At 41.1% G+C, this 23,061-nt stretch overlaps 1 protein-coding gene and 1 pseudogene across 1 annotated transcript; both read left to right on the top strand.

The window, feature by feature from the left end:
* The first annotated feature begins 578 nt into the window (after positions 1–578).
* LOC128069602 (protein FAM47E-like) lies at positions 579–1,844 on the top strand. Its single transcript, XM_052662732.1, has one exon. It carries the CDS (start codon positions 579–581, stop codon positions 1,842–1,844), a length of 1,266 nt encoding a protein of 421 aa, XP_052518692.1.
* A 16,737-nt stretch (positions 1,845–18,581) lies between these two features.
* Positions 18,582–19,121, top strand: LOC128069601 (ferritin heavy chain-like; annotated as a pseudogene).
* The last annotated feature ends 3,940 nt before the right edge of the window (positions 19,122–23,061 follow it).

The raw sequence follows: 23,061 nt of genomic DNA, 5'->3' as shown, positions 1-23,061 counted from the left end.
GTTACCTCATCCTGCTCTAAGGGACTTCCCAACCCAGAGATTAAACCCATGTCTCCTGAGTTTCCTGCATTGGCAGGCAGATTCTTTACCACTAGCACCACTTGGGAAACCCCTATACACAACTAGAAGAAATATTAACTAGTACAACCAGTTTGGCAAAGTTTGGTAGTGGTCTAAAACATAAAACCTCATCTGCTCCCAGCTTTCCATCAGTTAAAGTTTACCCAAGAGAAATGAAAGCATATGGACATACAAAGACAGAAACACAAATATTTGCAGCAGCTTTATTTGTGATAGCCTCAAATTGCAAATAATCCAAATGTTCATCAAAAGGTGAGTGCATAAATAAGCGATGCTATGTCCATACAATGGACTAGTAACAACGACACAGTAACTACAACAAAAAAGAATGTGCCTTCACTGCGCATCCTGGGAGAATGCAGGTTTCACATGGTGCCTGCATTGACCCGCCTCCAGGAAGAATCTAGCAGCACCTGGCTACGTGGTCTCCTAGCAACCGGAGAAGCCGGGACAACAAACTACTAAAGCGGTGAGTCCCCCTCGAGGCCAGGGGAACCATGGCAGACAAGAAGTGGCTGCTAGGGCCGGGGCCACTGGAACCAATGCCCCTGGGTATGAACTGCAAGCCCTGGTACAAAGACAAGTTACCCTCCAAGTGTTTCGCAAAGCACAAGAAGGCACTCCTGAAGTTCCCGACATACCTGGACAGCCGGCAGTGGGTATTTGTGAAAGAGGGGCTGGACGACTTCCGGAAGGGCTGCCCACCTTGTAAAGATCTGATCACTCGAGGACCTAATGAGGGCTTTCTCCCCGTGATTGCTCACAGAGTTCCCCAGCACGCCCCACCAAAGAAAAAGCTGCCTGCGGAAGCAGAGGTGTTCTCCACGCTTTCATCAGCCCAGCAAGCACGGAAGGCATTCGTGGAGGAAATTGAAGCCCACCCGACCAAGCATCCATTTGCGCTCTACACAAAGCTGGAGGAAGATCTACCTGCAGACCTCTTATTAAAGGTGCTGGAAGTGCTCGATCCTGACAGAAAGCTGGAGGACTTGTGGGCTTACAGTCTGGGTCCCAAGAGAAAAAAGAAGTTCCCCACAAAGCTTTGTGAAAAATGCCCTGAGACAGTCGAGCTGGAACCTGCCGAGGAGGCTCCCGTGTCACACCCAGCCAGTTTGTATTATGAAGACAAAAAGTCAAGCAGAAAGGATTCACTCACTGATTTGTCTTTTAATGTACCAAAAGGAATTCGGAAATTCTGCAAATGGATTTCTACTTTCGGAGACTTGGGCATTGACGAACAGTTCATCATGAAACTGTGTGAGGTTGGCTGCGACTGCCCACCAACCCATGACAAACCCCGCATGAAGAAAGTATCCCAGGTTTCTTCAAAGGTAAGGTTCGGCATCAAGATAGGTAAAATGGAGGTGAAAAAATTCTCCACGGAGGAAAGAAACTGGGAGAGGAAACTCCAGAAACCACACAATCCTTATAAACCTGACTGGGTGAAGATAAGGTATGGTGCATGGTACCTGCAGCCCAAGTTGTGGAAAAAGCTAATAAATGACGAACCTTTGATTGACCCCAAGGCCTTACTTGAAGGTGGGATTTTTGGAAAGAAGTTTCGTGAACAGGACATTCTTGAAGATCTTTATGGGACAATTGCATTTAAAGATTTCATTCTAAGCAAGGGCTACCGGATGCCAGACATCCTTGAGAGGTTGTTCACCAGGAAGGGATGGAAATATGATTCTGTTAAGACTCCTTTACACAAAGTGATAAAACTCAACTTAATGGGAGAAGATGATGCACAGGAATATGCTTAGACATTTTCCTATTTACTACTTAACTTGGCTTTTTTTTCTCTCTCATTGTAACATCCATCAGAATTCATGGTGAGTGTCCATCCCACCATATATGTACAACTTTGACTCTACATCTGTAAATTTAATACCTAATGCTTATAAACAGTTCTCAATGACCTTCTGCTTGGGTTTATCAACATTTTATCAGTTTTATCGCCTATGAAATCAATATTCACAAATACTCTTCTCACATTTTATAGCATTGTGAATACCACATTGTTGTATCAGTTATTTGTAAAAATAAAACCACAAAATAATTACTTTTTAAGAGTATGATCTAGCTATGTCAGCTACAAAATGGGATCAATTTCAAAATAATTGTGCTAAGAAAAAGTAGACATGCAGTTCCACTTGTATTAAAATCATGAGTTAATTATGACAATTACTCTTAAGTACAATTGGTAGCCAAAATAATGTTAGCCCCATTTAATAATGAAATTGCTATCCCCTTATTAGGATTGCATCAAGCTCCCAAAACAGATGGAAAACTATCAAAATTATAGGTGAAACTTTGTTATGCTGGTTTGTCATGCCTCTCAATTAAATATACTTAAAAACTTTTAACCATGTTCATAAAAAATTCAGCAAGAAAAGTATTTCCATATAACATAGGTACAGAATAGCAGGGAGCTTCAAGTTCTTGGCAAATCTAGTGTGCAAAATAGAGTGAGCAAAACTACACACAGCATCATCAAATATCCACACATATTTATTCAAGTAAGATTAATCGTTTCATTTCATGAATAGTGACTAAAAACTCACTTATGAATGTAAACGAGGAAGTCAAGTAACTTCTTTACATTTCCAAAATAACAGGTAAAATTGTCTGGGATAGGAAACTGGTAGTGAGAAAGATTGGAGAAGGCAATGGCAACCCATTCCGTACTCTTGCCTGGAAAATCCCATGGATGGAGGAGCCTGGTAGGCTGCAGTCCATGGGGTTACTAGGAGTCGGACATGACTGAGCGACTTCACTTTGACTTTTCACTTTCATGCATTGGAGAAGGAAATGGCAACCCTCACTCCAGTGTTCTTGCCTGGAGAATCCCAGGTACAGGGGAGCCTGGTGGGCTGCCGTTGATGGGGTCGCACAGAGTCGGACACAACTGAAGCGACTTAGCAGCAGCAGCAGTGAGAAAGATTAGAAGCACAGATCTGCAGTGCAATTCTATTTCTGGTAATGAAGGAATTAATCTGTAAATGGAAGTATGTGCATATACTTTACCCTAGTGAGAAGGGAACAGAGTCATCAGGTTGTCAGTCAGTCAGTTCAGTTGCTCAGTCGTGTCCAACTGTTTGCAACCCCATGAACCACAGCACACCAGGCGTCCCTGTCCATCACCAACTCCAGGAGTCCACCCAAACCCATGTCCATCGAGTCAGTGATGCCATCCAACCATCTCATCCTCTGTCGCCCCCTTCTCTTCCTGCCCTCAATCTTTCCCAGTATCAGAGTCTTTTCCAATGAGTCAGCTCTTCGCATCAGGTGGTCAAAGTATTGGAGTTTCAGCGTCAACATCAGTCCTTCCAATGAATACCCAGGACTGATGTGAGAAGGGAACAGAGCCATCAGGTTGCAGTGTTCACCAATATCCTTACTGCAATCAACTACTCCCTTTTCACTCCTCCATCTTCACTGGGGTTACTTAGTGTCTGAATTACTGACTTGTTCCCTTTAACTACTCTCAAAGTTCTTGATTCAAATATTTACAAAGACTATCCATTCACATCCTGGCACTGGATCTCACTGCCTCCATTCATCTAGTCCTCATCTCACTACAGACAGTAGGTAAGATGATCCCTACAGTCAGACTCTAGCCTTTGTTTCTGGCAATACTTACACCAATTCCAAATCTCAACTTCAGTTATCTCACCTTCCAATCCCTACTTTTTACCTTGTGGATCAGGCCCTTTTAATATTCCCAAACCTCCAATTCTTCTACTCCAACATGTTAACAATCCAATGACCCTCACCACATTTTCAGCATTAATTGTACCTTGCTTCAGTTCCTTACCTTCCCAGCTTAGGCTCCACTGACTATTTTCCCTTCTTTGAGTATACTTTTAACTCCCTTGACTCTTATAGTCTTCTGATAAAACCCCAATCCTGGTTAAATCTTAATCTCTGCCATTCTTGTACCTGCACCCAAATGGTTATACATGGCTAGAGAAAATCACATACCACAGGACCTGGTTACATATGGCATGAATCTTAAATGTGCCTTCAACACTAGCTGAAATTCTGCTCCATTTATTTCCCTCATCAATACATTTTCCTGTTTTCTAGTGATTATCTTACTTCTGCAATCAGTTGCCCAAATCCCTGTTTCTATTCCTCCTTCTCAAAGCACTGCTTTGTACTTCATTGAGGAAAAAAAATATTTAGAAGAGAACCATCTTTTCCTCCCATTACCACATCTACCAGGCCACTGACATCTGTACCCATATTCTCCACCTTCTGAAACAAAGGATGAACTCTTTATTCTACTAAGGCAAAGCCTTTCGTTTGTGCATTGGATGTCAACATTTTGCCCAATTCAATATTTGTCCTGTATTTTTCTCCTTATTTTCCTATATTATTGTTCTGTTTTGAGGGGGGGATAATTCTTGTCATTAAAAAACAAACAAACCAAAACCAAAAAGGCTCTTATAACTCCCATCATGTGAAATAACCAAACCAAATAAAAATTCTCCTGATGTATTTTTTCTTTCCAGTTACCACTTGATATTTTCTGCTCCACTTTGTAGAAAAATTACCAAAAAGAGTTGTTTATAAATCACTGTTTCCACGTCTTCATCTCCTAGGGTCTCTTGAATTCATTCCAATCAGAATTTTGTTCTAATTTCCTAGTGACATGTTCTTGTCAAGGTCACCAATAAGGTGTCATGGCGAAATTTAGTATTTTCATCTTATTCAAGCGCATTGGGCCTAATAAGTAATTCATTCCTTTCTGGATCCCCTCCTTTTTTTATTCTTCTAACATGACAATTCCTGTGTTCTGGTCCTTCTCCAGTCTGAGACTTAAATTTGAAATTCTCCTGTTTCTGACCTGGATATACCCAGAGGATCAGTCCTGGGACTAACTCTGCAGGTAATTCAATTGAATAGCATGATTTTATCACACACACACACACACACACATATACACACACACACACACACACACACACACACACACACTCTCCCCAATTTTTAGTCAACTCCAGATTGCAATATAGTCAATTGCCCACATGATACCTCTACTAGCATGTGTAATAGGAATTTAAAATAAAGCATTATCTTCCACATACAAGCAATATCATATGAAATTTGTCTTTTCCTATGTGACTTACTTCACTTAGTATGATAATCTCTAGGTTCATTCATGTTGCTAAAAATGGCATTATTTCATTCTTTTTTATGGCTGAGTAATATTTCATCATTTGTATATACATCTATCACTTTTATGTGGAATCTAAAAAAAATTATACAAATGAACTTTTTTACAAAACAGAAATAGACTCACAGACATAGAAAGCAAATTTATGATTACCAAAGGGAAAAGATGGAGGGATTAAGAGTTAGGTATTAACAGATACACACTACTATATATAAAAAATAAACAACAAGGACCCACTGCATAGCATAGCAAACTATATTCAATATCTTTATAATAATCTATAATGGAAAAAATCTGAAAAAGAATATATTTATGTAGGTATAACCATATAAGGGCTCCCCTGGTGGCTCAGTGGTAAAGAATCTGCCTGCAATGCAGGAGATGCAGGTTCGTTCCCTGGGCTGGGAAGATCCCCTGGAGGAGGAAATGACATCCCATTCCAGTATTCTTCCCTGGAGAATTCCATGGACAGATAAGCCTGGTGGGCTATAGTTCATGGGGTCACAAGGAGTCAGACACAACTGAAGTGGCTGAGCACACATGCATGTAGGTGTAACAGAATCACGTTGGTGTACTCCTGAAACTAATACACTATAAATCAACTACACTTCAATAAAAAGAAGGAGCATTATCATAAGAACTCTCATAATTTCCTACTTCTAAATTTGCTTATCTTGTCATGTTCCCCATTTTGGTAAACAGCATCATCACTCAGAGTTGCCAGGCTAGCTTTGACTTCTCCAATTCTATGCTGAAGTTTGACATATCTTCACAATGTATTCCCAAAGGGAGAGCCTCTACTCTTATTACCATCTCTACTCTTAAACTATTCTTCTCTGAGCCATCATATCTTGCCACACAATAGCAAAAGCCTCTCACCTTACCTTCTGACTGCAGTTCTTTTCACACTGTAGATTATTTTCCGCAGAGTAAACCAGAGTGATCTTTTAAACACCAAATTCAGGTCATATTCCTCTCCAACTACAATGCTCAGAGGTCTCCCATTACACTTGGGATAAAATCTCAAGTCTCCATTGAGAGAGAGAAATACCCCATCTCAGAGCTTTTGAATTTGCTCTTCCATCTGCAATGTTCTCTTCCTAGATGCACATATGGTTTATTTTATTCAGGTATAGTTCAAATGTCACCTCTTTGGAGAGTCCTCCTCAGATTACCATACTCCAATTATCACCATTGATCATTTTCTACCACCCCACCTTCCCCTAATTTCATAATATTTATCTCTATGAGATGTGGTGTGTATGTGTGTGTGTGTGTGTGTGTGTGTGTGTGTGTGTGTGTATATATATATGTTTATTTCCTCTCTTCTCTAGGCTTAACACCCTGTGGAAATAAGGATACTTTTAATTAGCCTCTAAGTTCTCACTACACAGAAAATGCTGGATACAAAGTAGATGCTCGATAACTATTTGTTGATTGGATGAAAAGAGAAGCTTTTTTAAATAATAGGATTTATTAAAAGTCTACAATATTTCCCTCACATTTTAATAATCAAACCCTGTTCTACCCTCATCTCCTTTTTTTTAAAAAACCAAAATGTGAAATGATCCCTATCCAAAGCGGTCTCTTCCTCCCCAAAAGGTCTCCTTCTTTTTCCTTCTTTTTTTACTGACCAGAATTTAACACAGTTTCCAGCATCATAATACATGCCTTTCTCATTCTTTCCACTGCAATCACATGCAAAACAAAGGCTATTTGTCACTTCCTTTATATTTAAGGTTAGTACTATATGCATCACTCAATGTGCTAATTATCTGCTTCATCCCATTGTATTTTAACACAAATCACCCTTTTTTAAACAAAAGAAAGGGAAAGTGAAGTCGCTCAGTCATGTCCGACTCTTTGTGACCCCATGGACTGTAGCCTACCAGGCTTCTCCTTCCATGGGATTCTCCAGGCAAGAATACTGGAGTGGGTTACCATTTCCTTCTCCAGAGGATCTTCCTGACCCAGGGATCAAACCCGGGTCTCCTGCATTGGAGGCAGACGCTTTAACCTCTGAGCCACCAGGGAAGCCACAGACACTCAAATGTTCAACTACATGACTGAATGAATTTCTCTGTGACATAAATAAATCAGGTAAACCAAACTGTAGTGTGAAATGACTCCATGGGCAGTAGTTCATTAGAAAAGCTAGGATGTGCAAGGGAGGTAAGAAAGGAGATTTAGGGCTTCCCTGGTGGTTAAGAATCCGCCAACCAATGTAGGGGACAAGGATTCCATTGATTGATCCCTGGTCTAGGAATTAAGACCTCACACGCTGCAGAGCAACTAAGCCCTCACACCACAACTACTGAGGCCCACATGCCCTAGAGTTCATGCTCAGCAACAAGAGAAGTCACCACAAAAAGAAGCCAGCACACCACAACTAGAGTGTAGCCCCTGTTCGCTGCAATCAGAGAAAGACTGCATACAGCAACAAGAGTCCCAGTGAAGACCAAGAGCAGCCAAAACTAAATAATTTTTTTAATTTAAAAATGAAAGGAAATTTCAGTCTTCCATTTAACCAAAATTGGAATTATCTAAAATTTCCTCAACTTTAAAAGTGCATTAAGGAATATGCACATGTCACAGAAATAGCAACATATTTATAGTCAGAAGACACACTTAGAATACCTTCTTTTCCATATTTTCATTACGTTACCTTGTACTTCAACAAGCATGTCTCCTTATCTATAAGATGGAGACCATATTATCAAACTCAGATTTTGCTGAAAATTAAAGGATCACTTTACATAAGTGCCTAATACCACCAACATCACAGATGAGATACCCAGCATACATTTGTGAAAGAGAAGGGAGTAAGAAGGGTTTGAAAAGGGTACATAGGAAAGAAGCCAAGAGGAAAAACAAAAAACTTTTTGATGGTGTTTATCCAGGGTGATAGCATTCAACTAAAACCTCACTCAATTCTAGCTTTTGCTTAAGATGAAAATGCATTTTCAAAATAAGAGTCACGAATAAGGCCACTTATCACTTACTGGTGAAAATAAGTTTCTTCTGTGAAATTGTATGGGTTTCTTCACTGCAGCAATTATCCACATTGGTATTAGTTGTCATACAGACATAAATAGACACAAACAGAATTTCGATTTCTTAACACCAGTGCAACTTCAAATCCACAGAAGCCTTTTTATAAGGAGAGGAAATTCAGGAGAGCTTGATTAGTTATAATTGTGTTAGTATAGCTACTTAAAAATTTTTCAAAATGCTCATTCACAATCTTTGTGGGGTTTGTTTTGGGGTTGACAACACAGAGAAACCCCAAAGAATTATTATCTCCATCTTATAACTGAGAAAACTTCAAAAAAAAAAAAGTGAGTTATCTAAGGTCAAGCAGGAGGTCAAAGTCTTCTAATTGTATTATTTCCACACTGACACTCAGCAATATCACGGACAAGGAAATATTTACCTTGAAACCTTGGACCCCCTCAACCACTGAAATTGGAGGAAGAACATACGCAACACTGGAGCCTCAAATAAGGGAAACATAAAGATGTATTTTTATTTGCTGGAACCAGCTGTACCCTGCTCTTCCATCTTGCCTGTTAAAACAACCACAGCTTTGTCAGTTGTGTGGCAGGAGCAGGGAGAAATGAAATTCAGCTCTGGGAGGATGCAAAAATCATAAACCAAGTAGAACTGTATAGCATGGCCAGTGATATCTATGTCATGCTCTCCTGATCTCTTAACAATTAAACAGAAGATAAGACCTCCTCTTTGAGGTCTATAATTAGAGTAACTAAGGAATCTTCAGTGTGTAAAATAAAAATTATGCCTTTAAATAAGGAAACTATTTACAGCACTGTTCATAATAGTTCTAGCATACCCAACAAATCTTTGCATTGTGAGAAACAAAATTGATAGCACATGGAAAGACTGAAAGATAAATGAAATAGTTTTGTAGTTCAATAGCGTGAAGTGAAGTGAAGAGGTGTTAAGTTGCTCAGTCATGTCTGACTCTTTGTGACCCCATGGACTGTAGCCCACCAGGCTCCTCTGTCCATGGAATTCTCCAGGCAAGAATACTGGAGTGGGTAGCCATCCCCTTCTCCAGGGGATCGCCCTGACCTAGGGATTGAACCTGGGTTTCCTGCATAGCTTACATAATGGGAAATCTGCTCAGCCATCAGATGGGCTGTATGCTGGGCTCCAAAGCCAGGCAGATAGGTGCACTGGGTTCCACGATTTCTCAGAGTCACTGTTTGGGCTTCCTGGCTGGGCAAGCCTAGAGGCTGTGCTCTGGATGAGGCATCTGGATGGGGCTGTTGGCTTGTGACCCTGCCTAAGCAGGGATATAGGATGCATTCCAATGACTGGGCCAGATTTCTGGCTGGGCACCTCATGTGGGTAGAGCTGCTCTTGTGCTCCCTGATCAAATGATATTACTGGCTCCATACCACAGGTGGGCAGAACTGCTCGCTGTGCTCTCTGATAGGGGTACCACTGCCATCAGGTACACAGTCCATCAAAATCTATGCACTGAATGCTGTAAACCCTGCCCCATCTATCTCCCTTTTATTTCAAGCTAATCCCAGGGAGTCACTCCCTTTTCTCCCAATGTTCCCTGTGAGATGGAAAGAAGTGGATCTCAAGAGAAGTTTCCCAGAATGTTGTGGAACCTGGAAGTTTACACATAAATCTCTTTTCCCTGCTGGAGAAATCTTTTGGTGTGGCTCTGTGCAGGCCTGCAGGAGGGGCTGTGTGGTCAGAGTGAAGTTGCTTTGTGGTCCAGAGGAGGGTGCTTCAGCCTCACCTCTGGGTTCTGGGATTTTTTTCCCCCGCTCCCTCCCCGCAAAGGCCTTCTTGTCTGTGGATAGTTGCTAGCTGGTCTTTCTTTAATGGAAAGTAAAACCAGGAGCCTCTGATTCTGTCATCTTGTCGATTTCACATCTACTGCCACCCGCCCCCTCATCAGACTTTCCTTATAGCATCTGTGGAAAGTAACTAAGTTCTGAAAATCACTCAAATCTTCTACACATGGCATATCTGCATTCTTTCCTAAATCAGTTCAGTTCAGTTGCTCAGTCGTGTCCGACTGTTTGTGACCCCATGAATCGCAGCACACCAGGCCTCTCTGTCCATCACCATCTCCTGGAGTTCACTCAAACTCACGTCCATCGAGTCGGTGATGCCATTCAGCCATCTCATCTTCTGTCATCCCCTTCTCCTCCTGCCCCCAATCCCTCCCAGCATCAGAGTCTTTTCCAATGAGTCAACTCTGCATGAGGTGGCCAAAGTACTGGAGTTTCAGCTTTAGCATCATTTCTTCCAAAGAAATCCCAGGGCTGATCTCCTTCAGAATGGACTGGATAAAAAACATATTCAGCTTTATGAGCTACCATGCTTTTCATAACACAGTACAGAATACCAGTGTTTAATGGTCTGTATTCAATAGACTAAATACATATACTCTTGAAATAATTTAAAATAATATCTACTACATGACTACCACACTAAAATAAATTTAAAGAACATGATTAAAATAAGATCTACTACTCTTTGCATTATTAAGCCCCAAGTAGAGAAAGATCCTTGGAAGGAAAGTTATGACCAACCTAGATAGCATACTCAAAAGCAGAGACATTAATTGCCAACAAAGGTCCGTCTAGTCAAGGCTATGGTTTTTCCTGTTGTCATCTATGGATGTGAGAGTTGGACTGTGAAGAAAGCTGAGTGCAGAAGAATTGATGCTTTTGAACTGTGGTGTTGGAGAAGACTCTTGAGAGTCCCTTGGACTGCAAGGAGATCCAATCAGTCCATTCTGAAGGAGATCAGTCCTGGGTGTTCTTTGGAAGGACTGATGCTAAAGCTGAAACTCCAGTACTTTGGCCACCTCATGCAAAGAGTTGACTCATTGGAAAAGACTCTGATGCTGGGAGGGATTGGGGGTAGGAGGAGAAAGGGATGACAGAGGATGAGATGGCTAGATGGCATCACCGACTCGATGGACAAGAGTTTGGGTGAACTCCGGGAGTTGGTGATGGACAGGGAGGCCTGGCGTGCTGCAATTCATGGGGTCGCAAAGAGTTGGACACGACTGAGCAACTAAACTGAACTGAACTGAGAGAAAGCTCTGCAATAGAAATAAATAGACATGATCTAATGTCCCTGACCTTAGGAACTTTACAATTTCCTTAGAGTGCAAAGACAGATACACTTGAAATTAAATAGTAACTCAGGAAAATAATATTAGAAATGTCAAAAGGCTATATAAATCTATATTTTTTATAAGCTACGTTTTGAAGATCAATTCCTTTCTCATACTAATCTTTGGGATTTATTGATTCCAAAAGCTATTCATATATTTTGTAACTGCATTATCTGCTAACCTTTCCAGCAAAAACAGCATAAAATAGATTTTAGTGACTAGCTAAAAAAGAGAAAGAACAAAATATGAGGGAAGAGAAAAAGCATTATATTTTCGGGATTTTAATAGAAGAGCCTAAAATTTAAAAATTAAGGTGAACTTTTTATATAGTGAGTAGACTACTTTCTCAGGGTCAGTCTAGCTCCTAAAATAAAAGCTACTGTGTATTGACTGTAATCAATCAACTGTGTGATATTAGTATAATCATAAATGCATCATCTAATCCTCTTAACATCTCATATCATTAGTACCATTTTTCTGATGAGTGAATCACTATAGGCAAGTTCACAGCTTGGAATGCATAGAGTCAGGCTTTCAGCTGATGACTGTTTGACATGAAACCCCACATCTTTCACCACCTCCTAAGAAGGGAGTAAAGAAAGGATACTGCACTCATTCTATACCTATGTACCTTAAATAATGCAGCAGTATCCTGAGAATACAGAACATGCATGTGTACTAAGTCATTCAGTCGTGTTCAGCTCTTTGCCACCCCCATGGACTGTAGCCTGCCAGGCTCCTCTGTCCATGGGATTCTCCAGGCAAGAATACTGGAGTGGGTTGCCGTTTCCTACTCCAGGGGATCTTCCCGATCAGGGATTGAACCCACGTCTCTTACATATCCTGCATTGGCAGTCAAGTTCTTGACCACTAGTGCCACCTGGGAAGCTAATATAGAACATGAATTATCTAAATTCTCCAGATTGAAGTGTACATTACATAGAAATTATTGAGAGATTAAACTTTAAAAGTTTATATTTTAGTAGCTAGCAAAAAATTTCCTGAATCACATTGTTGCAGGAAGGGGACCCCTTCCAGGGCCTGAAACCAGGCTCTTGTCTAACACTCAGAAATGAATTGTCCGAGGAGACACATGTGCTGACAAAGCAAGAGACTTTATTGGAAAAAGGCACCCAGGTTAACAGCAGGGTAAGGGAACCGAGGAGAACTGCTCTGCCATGTGGCTCGCAGTCTTGGGTTTTATGGTGATGGGGTTAGTTTCTGGGTTGTCTTTAGTCAATCATTCTGAGTCAGAGCCCTTCCTGGTGGTGCACGCCTTGTTCAGCCAAGATGGATGCCAGTGAGAAGGATTCTGGGAGGTGGTCGGACATGTACTATATCCTTTTGACCTTTCCTGAACTCTTCTGCTCATTGGGGCTTATTAATTCCCTGTTCTTTACCAGGACCTCCTGTCGTAAAACGACTCATGCAAATGGTTACTATGGTGCCTGGCCAGGGTGGGCAGTTTCAGTCAGTGTGCTTCCCCTAACAACTTCATATTAATGAATATGAAAAATGAAGAATAACTCATAACCTCAGTTTTCAACTAATGTTGACTCAATCCATGATATTTAGTACAACATGTGTATTTTTAAAAAACAATAAGGACTTTCCTAGTGATCCAGTGGTTGGGAATCCTCCTACCAATGTAAGGGACATGGGTTCGATCTCTGGTTTGGGGAGATTCCACATGCCATGGGGCAATTAAGCCCCTGTGCCACAACTACTAAGCCTGCACTCTAGGGCCTGTGTGTCACAACTCCTGAGCCCATGTGCCCTAGAGCCCGTGCTCTGCAATAAGAGAGGCCATTGCAATGAGAAGTCTGCACACTGTGATTAGAGAGTGGCCCTAGATCACTGCAACTACAAAAGCCCACTTGCAGCAATGAAGACCCAGGACAGCCAAAAATGAATAAATTAAAAAATTAAAAATTCACATAATGCACACCCACACAGTTGGCCAAGATGCATGTTCCCACTAAGGTCTACTTTACCTGGCTAATATATATCCATACCACAATCCACAGTAAGGTCTAAATTTTAGCGAAAGTAACTCTAAGCAATCAAAGGCTAATATTCACATACAAATCATACAAATGCATGTATTCCATACACACATAGACACACTGTGGTTTTCTCACGTTATTCAGACTATCACAAAATGTGAATTGAAATGTCATATTTTTGCAAAAACAGTTATAATATTCTATTACTACCTGCTTTCTCTTATTTGACTCAAAAGCAGTCCTTTGCAAGAATACAGTCTGAGGGATGCTCCACATCATCTAGCTATGAAATAGTTTTATAAACACAAGTGCCCCAGAGAGAAGGGCTTGCCAGGTGGCCCAGTGGTAAAGAATCCACTTGTCAATGCAGGAGACACGGGTTTGATCCCTGGGTCGGGAAGATCCCCTGGAGGAGAAAACGGTAACCCACCCTGGTTTTCTTTCCTGGAAAATTCCATGGACAGAGGAGCCTAGTGGGCTTACAGTCCATGGGTCTCAAAGAGTTGAACACGACTTAGCAACTGAGCATGTACAAACATCCCACATAGACATTTACTCCAATAACCTGTTTTGATTCAAAACACAATCTAACCAAACATGTTTAATAGCCTGGCTAGGAAAATCAGTACCACAGTTTATAGAACAGTCTCTCTGGAAAGAAAAGGAGGTAGACTCTTGGTTCTGCATAAAAATCTTGTTAATCCTATTTACATTTCCCCTTCCTACATTTGTAACAACTGAATAAACAAATTATACTTTTTATTTTGTAGCTGCAATCTCTGTAGACAAACTGATTAAAATACTTACATTGATGTGATCAATACATGTAGCAATCAATAAAGATCCAGGAATTGATTCTTAAAATTTAAGGAATTCTGCACCTTGATTCACTTGTATGCTATTGTCTTTTTTTTCTAAAAATTAGGGATTGTTGGTGCAAAAGTCAAAAAAGAATTAAGGGGAAAGGGCCACAAAGAGAAGACTGCAGTTTTCTATTGCATCATTGAGGAATACATGTTATTAAGGAACAAAGTGATGATTTAGGGGGGAATAAAAGCATGTATAATTGAAAGAGAACTTATGAAAGAGGGAAGCAATTGGAACCAACATTTCCCGTTATTGTCACTTTTTTTTGTCCATGACAGTTAAGATCTGAGGAATATTAAGCAATGTTTCCATAGCTGCATGTAGAAGAAAATAATATTCCTGCCACCAGAACCTGCTCTAGTACTTCTTTCTCGTTGTACTCCAGGCCTCAGACTCTACCACACAGACACACAAAGGGAAGTGTGTTATCCCTGAAAAATCTTGTCAGTAGTTCTCTTCTCAGTTCCCAGTTCCAACAGCCTCTTCCCTTTCTAAAAGGCTGCCTTTGGCCTCACCCCTTCCCAAATTCACCAGTTACTTCACAACACATCTGAAATTCCTGTCCTGTAAAGGAATGCTAGGCTTTGTCTTGGTGTTCAGCTTCTCTTCCAAGAGATACGTATAGACACACAAATTGTTAGGTTTACAGTTCTAACAGCATATTTTAAAGCTACAGAGCTTTATACCTAGCTATATGTTTGTGCATATTAAAGTAAAATTAAAAGAATAATTTGTCACAACTGGGTCTGTTTGATTGGTTTTCCTTTTGTACACCCATGGCTGATTCATGTAAATGTGTGGCAAAACCACAATATTATAATTAGCCTCTAATTAAAATAAATAAATTTAAAAAAGAAACAGTTTAAATACAAATTTAATACTAATTCCATTGTTTTTTAATTGGACAGATGAAACTAAAACTTTAAAGGGCCAGTCTTTAAATCATGTTTCTGAGCCCCTACTTTGTGAAATCTAGCATCAAACAAGTTAAATGCAATCTTTGTTCTAATCCTCATGGTCCAGCCAAACTTTCCAAATTAGCAAGAGAGGAATCCAAGTCACAGTGTCACTCTCTATTATTTACAAATTATGTGCTTTAACGTATTATATACTCTGTAATCCACAATTTCTTTATCTGTAAAATATGGGTAATAATAGCAAAAACTCAGAAAGTAACTGTAATAACAGAAGGTAGAGTGAACAGCCCACTGACAGACAGTACTGATTTTAGATTGATACATCACTTTTTGTATGTGTGTGTTAGTTGCTTAGTCGTGTCTGACTCTTTGCAACCCCATAGACTGTAGCCCACCAGGCTCCTCTGTCCATGGGATTCTCCAGGCAAGAATACTGGACTGGGTTGCCATTTCATTCTCCAGGGGATCTTCCGGATTCAAGGATCAACCTGTGTCTCCTATGTCTCCTGCAAATCCTGCATTGGCAGGCAGATTTTTTATTACTGAGCCACCTGGGAAGCCCCATTTAGTAACAATACTGTATTGTATATTTGAAAGCTGCTTAGAGAGTATATCTTAAAAATTCTTATCACTAGAGAAAAAATTCTTTAACTATCTGAGGTGTGGTGATTAACATTAAGCAAATTTATTGTGGTAATCATTTTGCAGTATATATCAAATCGTTCATCTTGGACTAATACAATATGATATGACAATTGTATCTCAAAAAAAAAAAAACCTTGAAAAAGACAGGAGACCTGGTATGCTGCAGTCCATGGAGTCGCAAAGAATTAGACATGACTTAGCTACTGAACGATGACTTGAAAAAGACATTTGCCTGAAAGTAACTTGAATTGGTAGACTCAGTAAAGCAGACTGCCCTCCTTAGTGTGACAGCCTCAACTAATCAGTTGAAGGCCTCCAAAGAACAAAAAGGCTGACTCTCCTTTGAATAAGAGGGAACTCCTCCTGTCTGACTGCCTTCAACCTAGGACATCAGTTTTTTCTTGCCTTCAAACTTAAACTGACACATCAGCTCCTCTTGGTTCTCCCCCCATCCAGGCTCTCTTGTACCTTCAGCTGACTGTCAATCTCAGGTCTTGCCAGCCTCCATAATGCGGTGGATTAGTAGTTAAGTTGTGTCCAACGCTTGCAACCCCATGGACCATAGCCTACCAGGCTCCTCTGTCCATGGGATTCTCTAGGCAAGAATACTGGAGTGGGTCACCATTTCCTTCTTTAGGAGATCTTCCCAACCCAGGAATCGAACCCAGGTCTCCTGAATTGCAGGCAGATTCTTTACTAACTGAGCTTCAAGGGAAGCCCTGCTTTGATATTTGCATGAGCCAATGCTTAAAATCAATCAGTCCTATTGGTTCTGTTTCTCTAGAGAACACTGAATAATACATACACTGACCACTGACATTTCATTTTATGGTCCTTGAATTGTTGTAGGGAGGAAGCCAATTCTGACTCCATGTTGGAAACTGTTTCTTTGACTTGCTTTTCCATTGCTCTTGTTATTATAATCATACTCAATGGCTTGCCTGGAGGACCCTGCCCCTCAGCTTGACAGTAAACTAAAGTGCCTTTGTTCAGCTCCTGGAGAGCTAGTTTGTTCCTGCTCATCTGTGAATAGAAGAGATTAACACATCCCTTCCAAAGGCTGGCCATTCCCTTGGAGATGTTTTGCAAGACTGAAGACCCTTTCACTTTACTTCCCTAATGCCTCTCTCTCTCTTTATTCTGCCTTTTTAATTTAGTTCCTCATTGCTTCCTTCTCTCTTATCTATAAAAGAACCTGGCATCCAGACCCCAATACAATGATTATTTTGAGGCACTAACCTGCCATCTTCTCTGCCAGCTCTCCGACTGAAGTCCTTTTCTTTGCCTCAACACCCCATTTTTCGGATTCACTGGCCTGTCATGTGGTGAGCGGAGTGATACTGGACTCTGTAACATGTATTTTTTTAAATACATTCTGCTCTGAAGTTTTCTCATTTTGTGTTTGTACTTAGTTTTATATTCTTCATTAATGAAAAATTGAATGAAATGGTTTATATATATACACACACACACATTTTTTTTCTGGAAATTTGAGTCCCAGTCCATGCTTCTTTGTTGATTATTCCTTAGAAACATTAAGTTTTAGGGTTGCCTTAGTTATAATATATATTTTACTATTACCTACTTACTTAGGATTAATGATAAGGTATAAAATATCTGAGAAACACCATTATCACCCTTTAGGACAAATATATCCATTCAAGAGTATTATTAATATTTTATGGAGTAAAATTGTAGGGATGCTAAATATTCAATAAATGTTTGCTGAATGAATGAAAGATAATTTGAGATCAATGGTATTTCCTACCACTGTGGCTCATTCCAAACAACATAATCGAGGGGTTAAAAAATGCTTGCTGAGTGGCAGCGAAAGGATTAATGAGGCTGGAAGGGATGAATATATCCACATGTTAAGTGCTTTCTTTAAGAATGCATCTAAGTCTTTTGTTTTCTGACAGAGAAAAGAGAAGTTTGCACTTATCCAAGAGTAAGGAAATTGGTAAGTCAGGTGAAAGGGCTGGGTTCCTAGGACTGTGCTGAAAGATTAAGAGATGAGAGAGAACAAAGGGAGCAAACATGAAGTCCAAAAAGAGTGAAAGCTGCAGAGGTGCAAAGATTCACTGAGACTCTGGAGGTGGCGCTCTGCTGTCAGACAAGTGTGAACTTGCCCAGAAACAGAAAAGTGGAGATCACTGGGGTTAATGAGGTCCAGGAACCCCATGAAGAACCTATCAGAAGTGTCGTTAGTATGGGTGTTGAAGTCACTGAGGAGAGCTGCTGCCTTCAAAAAGAGCTCTGTACTAGTGAATATAACCATGATACCAAAGAGCACTGTTTAATGAAACAGTCACATTAGAGCCCTGTTCAAATAAGTTGTGCAAAGAAATCACGTACATAATTAACACAAAACGGATGCACTAATATTCGTGAATAATGCTTTAAAATATTATATCATCCACAAGCTCATCACAGTTGCCCTGCATCACCCAGGTTTTGGAGGAACCCGGGACGCTGTGCTCATGCTCCACCCACTGACACACACCACCTTCCCACCCACCCCCATTATGGAACCGGAACATCCTCTCACCTCTCCCAAGCCCGGTAAGAGACTTGACTTCCAGTCCCTTGCAGAGCTGCTGATCTGACCCGAGACACCTGCTCCTGGCCACCCTCATTGAACACCCTGGGAACTCTGAGGCTGGTGGAAATGTCCCCACAGCTTTGCATCAACCTTCTCGCCCACTGCACCCATGTCTCCTGCCATGCTGCCCGTGCAGGTGCACCACAACTACCGCCCCGAGTGTGAGGCGGCGCTCAACAGCCTCGCCACCCTCGAGTTCCATGCCTCCTTCCAGTGCTTGGCCGTGGCCTTCTACCTCGACCATGATGACGTGGGCTTGAAGCATTTCTCCCGCTTCTTCCTGCTCCGCTCCCTCGAGCACAGCAAGACAGCCCAGAGCCTGATGTTCCTGCAGATCCAGCGTGGGGGCCGCATCTGCTTCGTCGACATCAGAAAGCCTGAGACCCAACAGTGGGAGAGCGCACTCCAGGCCATGCAAGACACCCTGCACCTGGAGAAGAGCGTCAACCAGAGCTTGCTCGACCTGCACAAGCTGGCCACTGCTTGTGCCACTTCCTGGGGACAGGCTACCTGGAGCAGCAGGTCAAGTTCATCAAGGATCTGGGGGACCATGTCAGCAACCTGAGCAACATGGGGTCCCTGGAAGGTGGCCTGGCAGAGGACGTCTTCTGACAAGCTCACCCTGAGTGACAGTGACGAGGAGGACTGAGTCTGGACTGGACCTCCCCCCGAGTCCTGGGTAACCGCCCAAGGTCACCCTGCCTGCCATGCAGACCACAGTATTGCCCTCGCAGAACAAGTTCACCTAAGTTTTTTCCTTCCAGTTTTTCCAGTTCTTCACGTAAAGTTATTGGTTCTCAAAATTGAAAGACACATGTACACCAATGTTCATCACAGCACTATTTATAATAGCCAGGACATGGAAGCAACCTGGATGTCCATCAGCAGATGAATGGATAAGAAAGCTGTGGTACATATATACAATGGAGTATTACTCAGCCATTAAAAAGAATGCATTTGAATCAGTTCTAATGAGGTGGATGAAACTGGAGCCTATTTTACAGAGTGAAGTAAGCCAGAAAGAAAAACACCAATACAGTATACTAATGCATATATATGGAATTTAGAAAGATTGTAATGATAACCCTGTGAGACAGCAAGAAAGACACAGATGTATAGAACAGTCTTTTGGACTCTGTGGGAGAGGGTGAGGGTGGGATGATTTGGGAGAATGGCATTGAAATATGCATAAGATCATATATGAAATGAATTGCCAGTCCAGATTGAATACATGATACAGGATGCTCGGGGCTGGTGCACTGGGATGACCCAGAGGGAGGGTATGGGGAGGGAGGTGGGAGGGGGGGTTCAGGATGGGGAACACATGTACACCTGTGGCGGATTCATGTTGATGTATGGCAAAACCAATACAATACTGTAATTAGCTTCCAATTAAAATAAATAAATTTATATTTAAAAAAATCTTAGTTCAGTTCAGGCACTCAGTCGTGCCCGACTCTTTGTGACCCCATGAATCACAGCACGCCAGGCCTCCCTGTCCATCACCAACTCCCGGAGTTCACTCAGACTCACATCCAATGAGTCAGTGCTGCCATCCAGCCATCTCATCCTCTGTCATCCCCTTCTCCTCCTGCCCACAATCCCTCCCAGCATCAGAGTCTTTTCTAATGAGTCAACTCTTCGCATGAGGTGGCCAAAGTACTGGAGTTTCAGCTTTAGCATCATTCCTTCCAAAGAAATCCCAGGGCTGATCTCCTTCAGAATGGACTGGTTGGATCTCCTTTCAGTCCAAGGGACTCTCAAGAGTCTTCTCCAACACCACAGTGCAAAAGCATCAATTCTTCAGCACTCAGCCATCTTCACATTCCAACTCTCACATCCACACATGACCACAGGAAAAACCATAGCCTTGACTAGATGGACCTTAGTCGGTAAAGTAATGTCTCTGCTTTTGAATATACTATCTAGATTGGTCATAACTTATCTTCCAAGGAGTAAGCGTCTTTTAATTTCATGGCTGCAGTCACCATCTGCAGTGATTTTGGAGCCCCCCAAAATAAAGTCTGGCACTGTTTCCACTGTTTCCCCATTATTTCCCATGAAGTGATGGGACCAGATGCCATGATCTTCATTTTCTGAATGTTGAGCTTTAAGCCAACTTTTTTGCTCTCCTCTTTCACTTTCATCAAGAGGCTTTTTAGTTCCTCTTCACTGTCTGCCATAAGGGTGGTGTCATCTGCATATCTGAGGTTATTGATATTTCTCCCAGCAATCTTGATTCCAGCTTGTGCTTCTTCTAGCCCAGCGTTTCTCATGATGTACTCTGCATAGAAGTTAAATAAGCAGGGTGACAATATACAGCCTTGACGTACTCCTTTTCCTATTTGGAACCAGTCTGTTGTTCCATGTCCAGTTCTAACTGCTGCTTCTTGACCTGCATACAGATTTCTCAAGAGGCAGGTCAGGTGGTCTGGTATTCCCATCTCTTTCAGAATTTTCCACAGTTTATTGTGATCCACACAGTCAAAGTCTTTGGCATCTTAATTCCTAAGCAAAAATAAACAAACAAAAAAGTTATTGGTTCTTCAAATAAAGTTATTAGTTGATGCATCAATAAACATCTGTTTGATTTGTGTGTGCAAATCTCTCACCTTTTAAACCTTAAAACAGATATCCAGGAGTCTCTCCAGCTACCTAGGCCCTGTCCACATGCAGCTCAGGATCTCCAGCAGAGAGAGAAGGTGTTCCATGGGACCATGGAAAACACAAACTCATTCTTCCACTAGTAAACAGTGTCCGGTGGGGGGTGGTCTGGGGCCCTGGTGAGTGTGAGTGCCTGTGCAGATATACACAATGGAATATTACTCAGCCATTAAAAGAATACATTTGAATCAGTTCTAATGAGGTGGATGAAACTGGAGCCTATTATACAGAGTGAAGGAGCCAGAAAGAAAAACACCAATACAGTATACTAACACATATATATGGAATTTAGAAAGATGGTAATGATAACCCTATATACAAGACAGCAAAAGAGACACAGATGTATAGAACAGTCTTTTGGACTCTGAAGGCAAGGGTCGGATGATCTGAGAGAATAGCACTGAAACATGTTTATTATCATATATGAAACAGATCGCCAGTCCAGGTTCGAGGAATGAGACAGGATGCTCAGGGCTGGTGCAGTGGGATGACCCAGAGGGATGGGATAGGGAGGGAGGTGGGAGAGGGGGTTCAGGATGGGGAACATATGTAAACCCATGGCTGATTCATATCAATGTATGGCAAAAACCACAACAATATTGTAAAGTAATTAGCCTCCAACTAAAATAAATAAAATAAAATGTAGAATTAAAAAAAGTGACCTGAAAATCATAATTGGGGTTAATCTGGAGAAAGCATGAAAGGGATGGGGTTGGGCAAGGGTTGAAATGAAGGGGGTTTTCACTTTATTTGAAATGTTAATGCTTAATTCTGGGTAGCAAGAAGAGGGGTCCAAAAGCCAGTTTGGCAAAGTCCCTCTTTGGCAAGCTCAAAGTGAAGAGAAGCTCTGGTGAATGGAGGCTAGAATCATCTGGCTTTAGAAGGGAATAAACTGCCTATTTTCTGTTCTGTTGCCATCTCATTTCCTTGAGCTATGTAATCCATATTACATAGGTGATTTCATTTAGGCAATATTCCTGTAGGATGAATGGCATTATCCCTGTTTTATTTTTTTTTAATGATAGGTTTATAAGTGGTGTTTGTATGTTTCTTTCAGGTGTTCAGACCTTGAGTCCAAGTTCTCTGTTGTTCCCAGCCCTGAATGACATATTTCACACTTGGTGCTCACTAAACACAGAGGTCTCTTACTCCTCAGCTGCCTCTCTCTACTTTTAGGTGAAAATTGGGCTTCCTAAAAGAGTTATCTGTATTTTTTTTTTCCTTGGAAGAGTGAATTTCTTTCTGTTAAGTTTAGAAGTTGTAATACATCCATAAGATTCAGAAATCAAAGTATATAAAAAGATTTATTGTGAATTATTCATTCTGTCACTGTTCCCAGGCTCTCAGTTGTCTCCAGCCAATGGGTGTTTCTATGGAGAGACAGGTCCTTAGGGTTTCTTACTTTGATAGTGATCCTGAAATCACCCAATTCAATCACTTTTATATATTTACAGAGCTGTACAACCATCATCACAACTAATTTTAGAATATTTTATCACATCCCAAATATCTCATGCCATTTACAGTCACTGTGTAATACCACCCCCAGACCCTGGCAAACAATGATCTATTTTTGGTCTCTGCACATCTGCCTTTTTAAGACATTTACTATAAATGGAAACATAACAATATGCATTCTTTTCTGTCTGTTTTCTTTCATTAGGCATTATGTTTTTGAGGTTTATGTCTTATATATTGGTACTTCATTCTTTCTTATTGTTGAATAATATTCTACTCCATGGATATACTACTTCTGCTCATTCACCAGTTGGAAGACACTTGAGTTTTTACTTTTAGGCTTTAGTGAACATTGCTGGTGCAAACATTCACATACAAATTTAAAAGAATGTTTTAACTTCTCCTGGCAAGATATTTTAGGACTGGTATTGCAACGGCATATGGTGAACATATATGTAACTTCATAA

The sequence above is a fragment of the Budorcas taxicolor genome, chromosome X (assembly GCF_023091745.1).
Source record: "Budorcas taxicolor isolate Tak-1 chromosome X, Takin1.1, whole genome shotgun sequence".
In the NCBI taxonomy this organism is placed as follows: domain Eukaryota; kingdom Metazoa; phylum Chordata; class Mammalia; order Artiodactyla; family Bovidae; genus Budorcas; species Budorcas taxicolor.
This window is presented reverse-complemented; position numbering and strand designations above follow the sequence as displayed.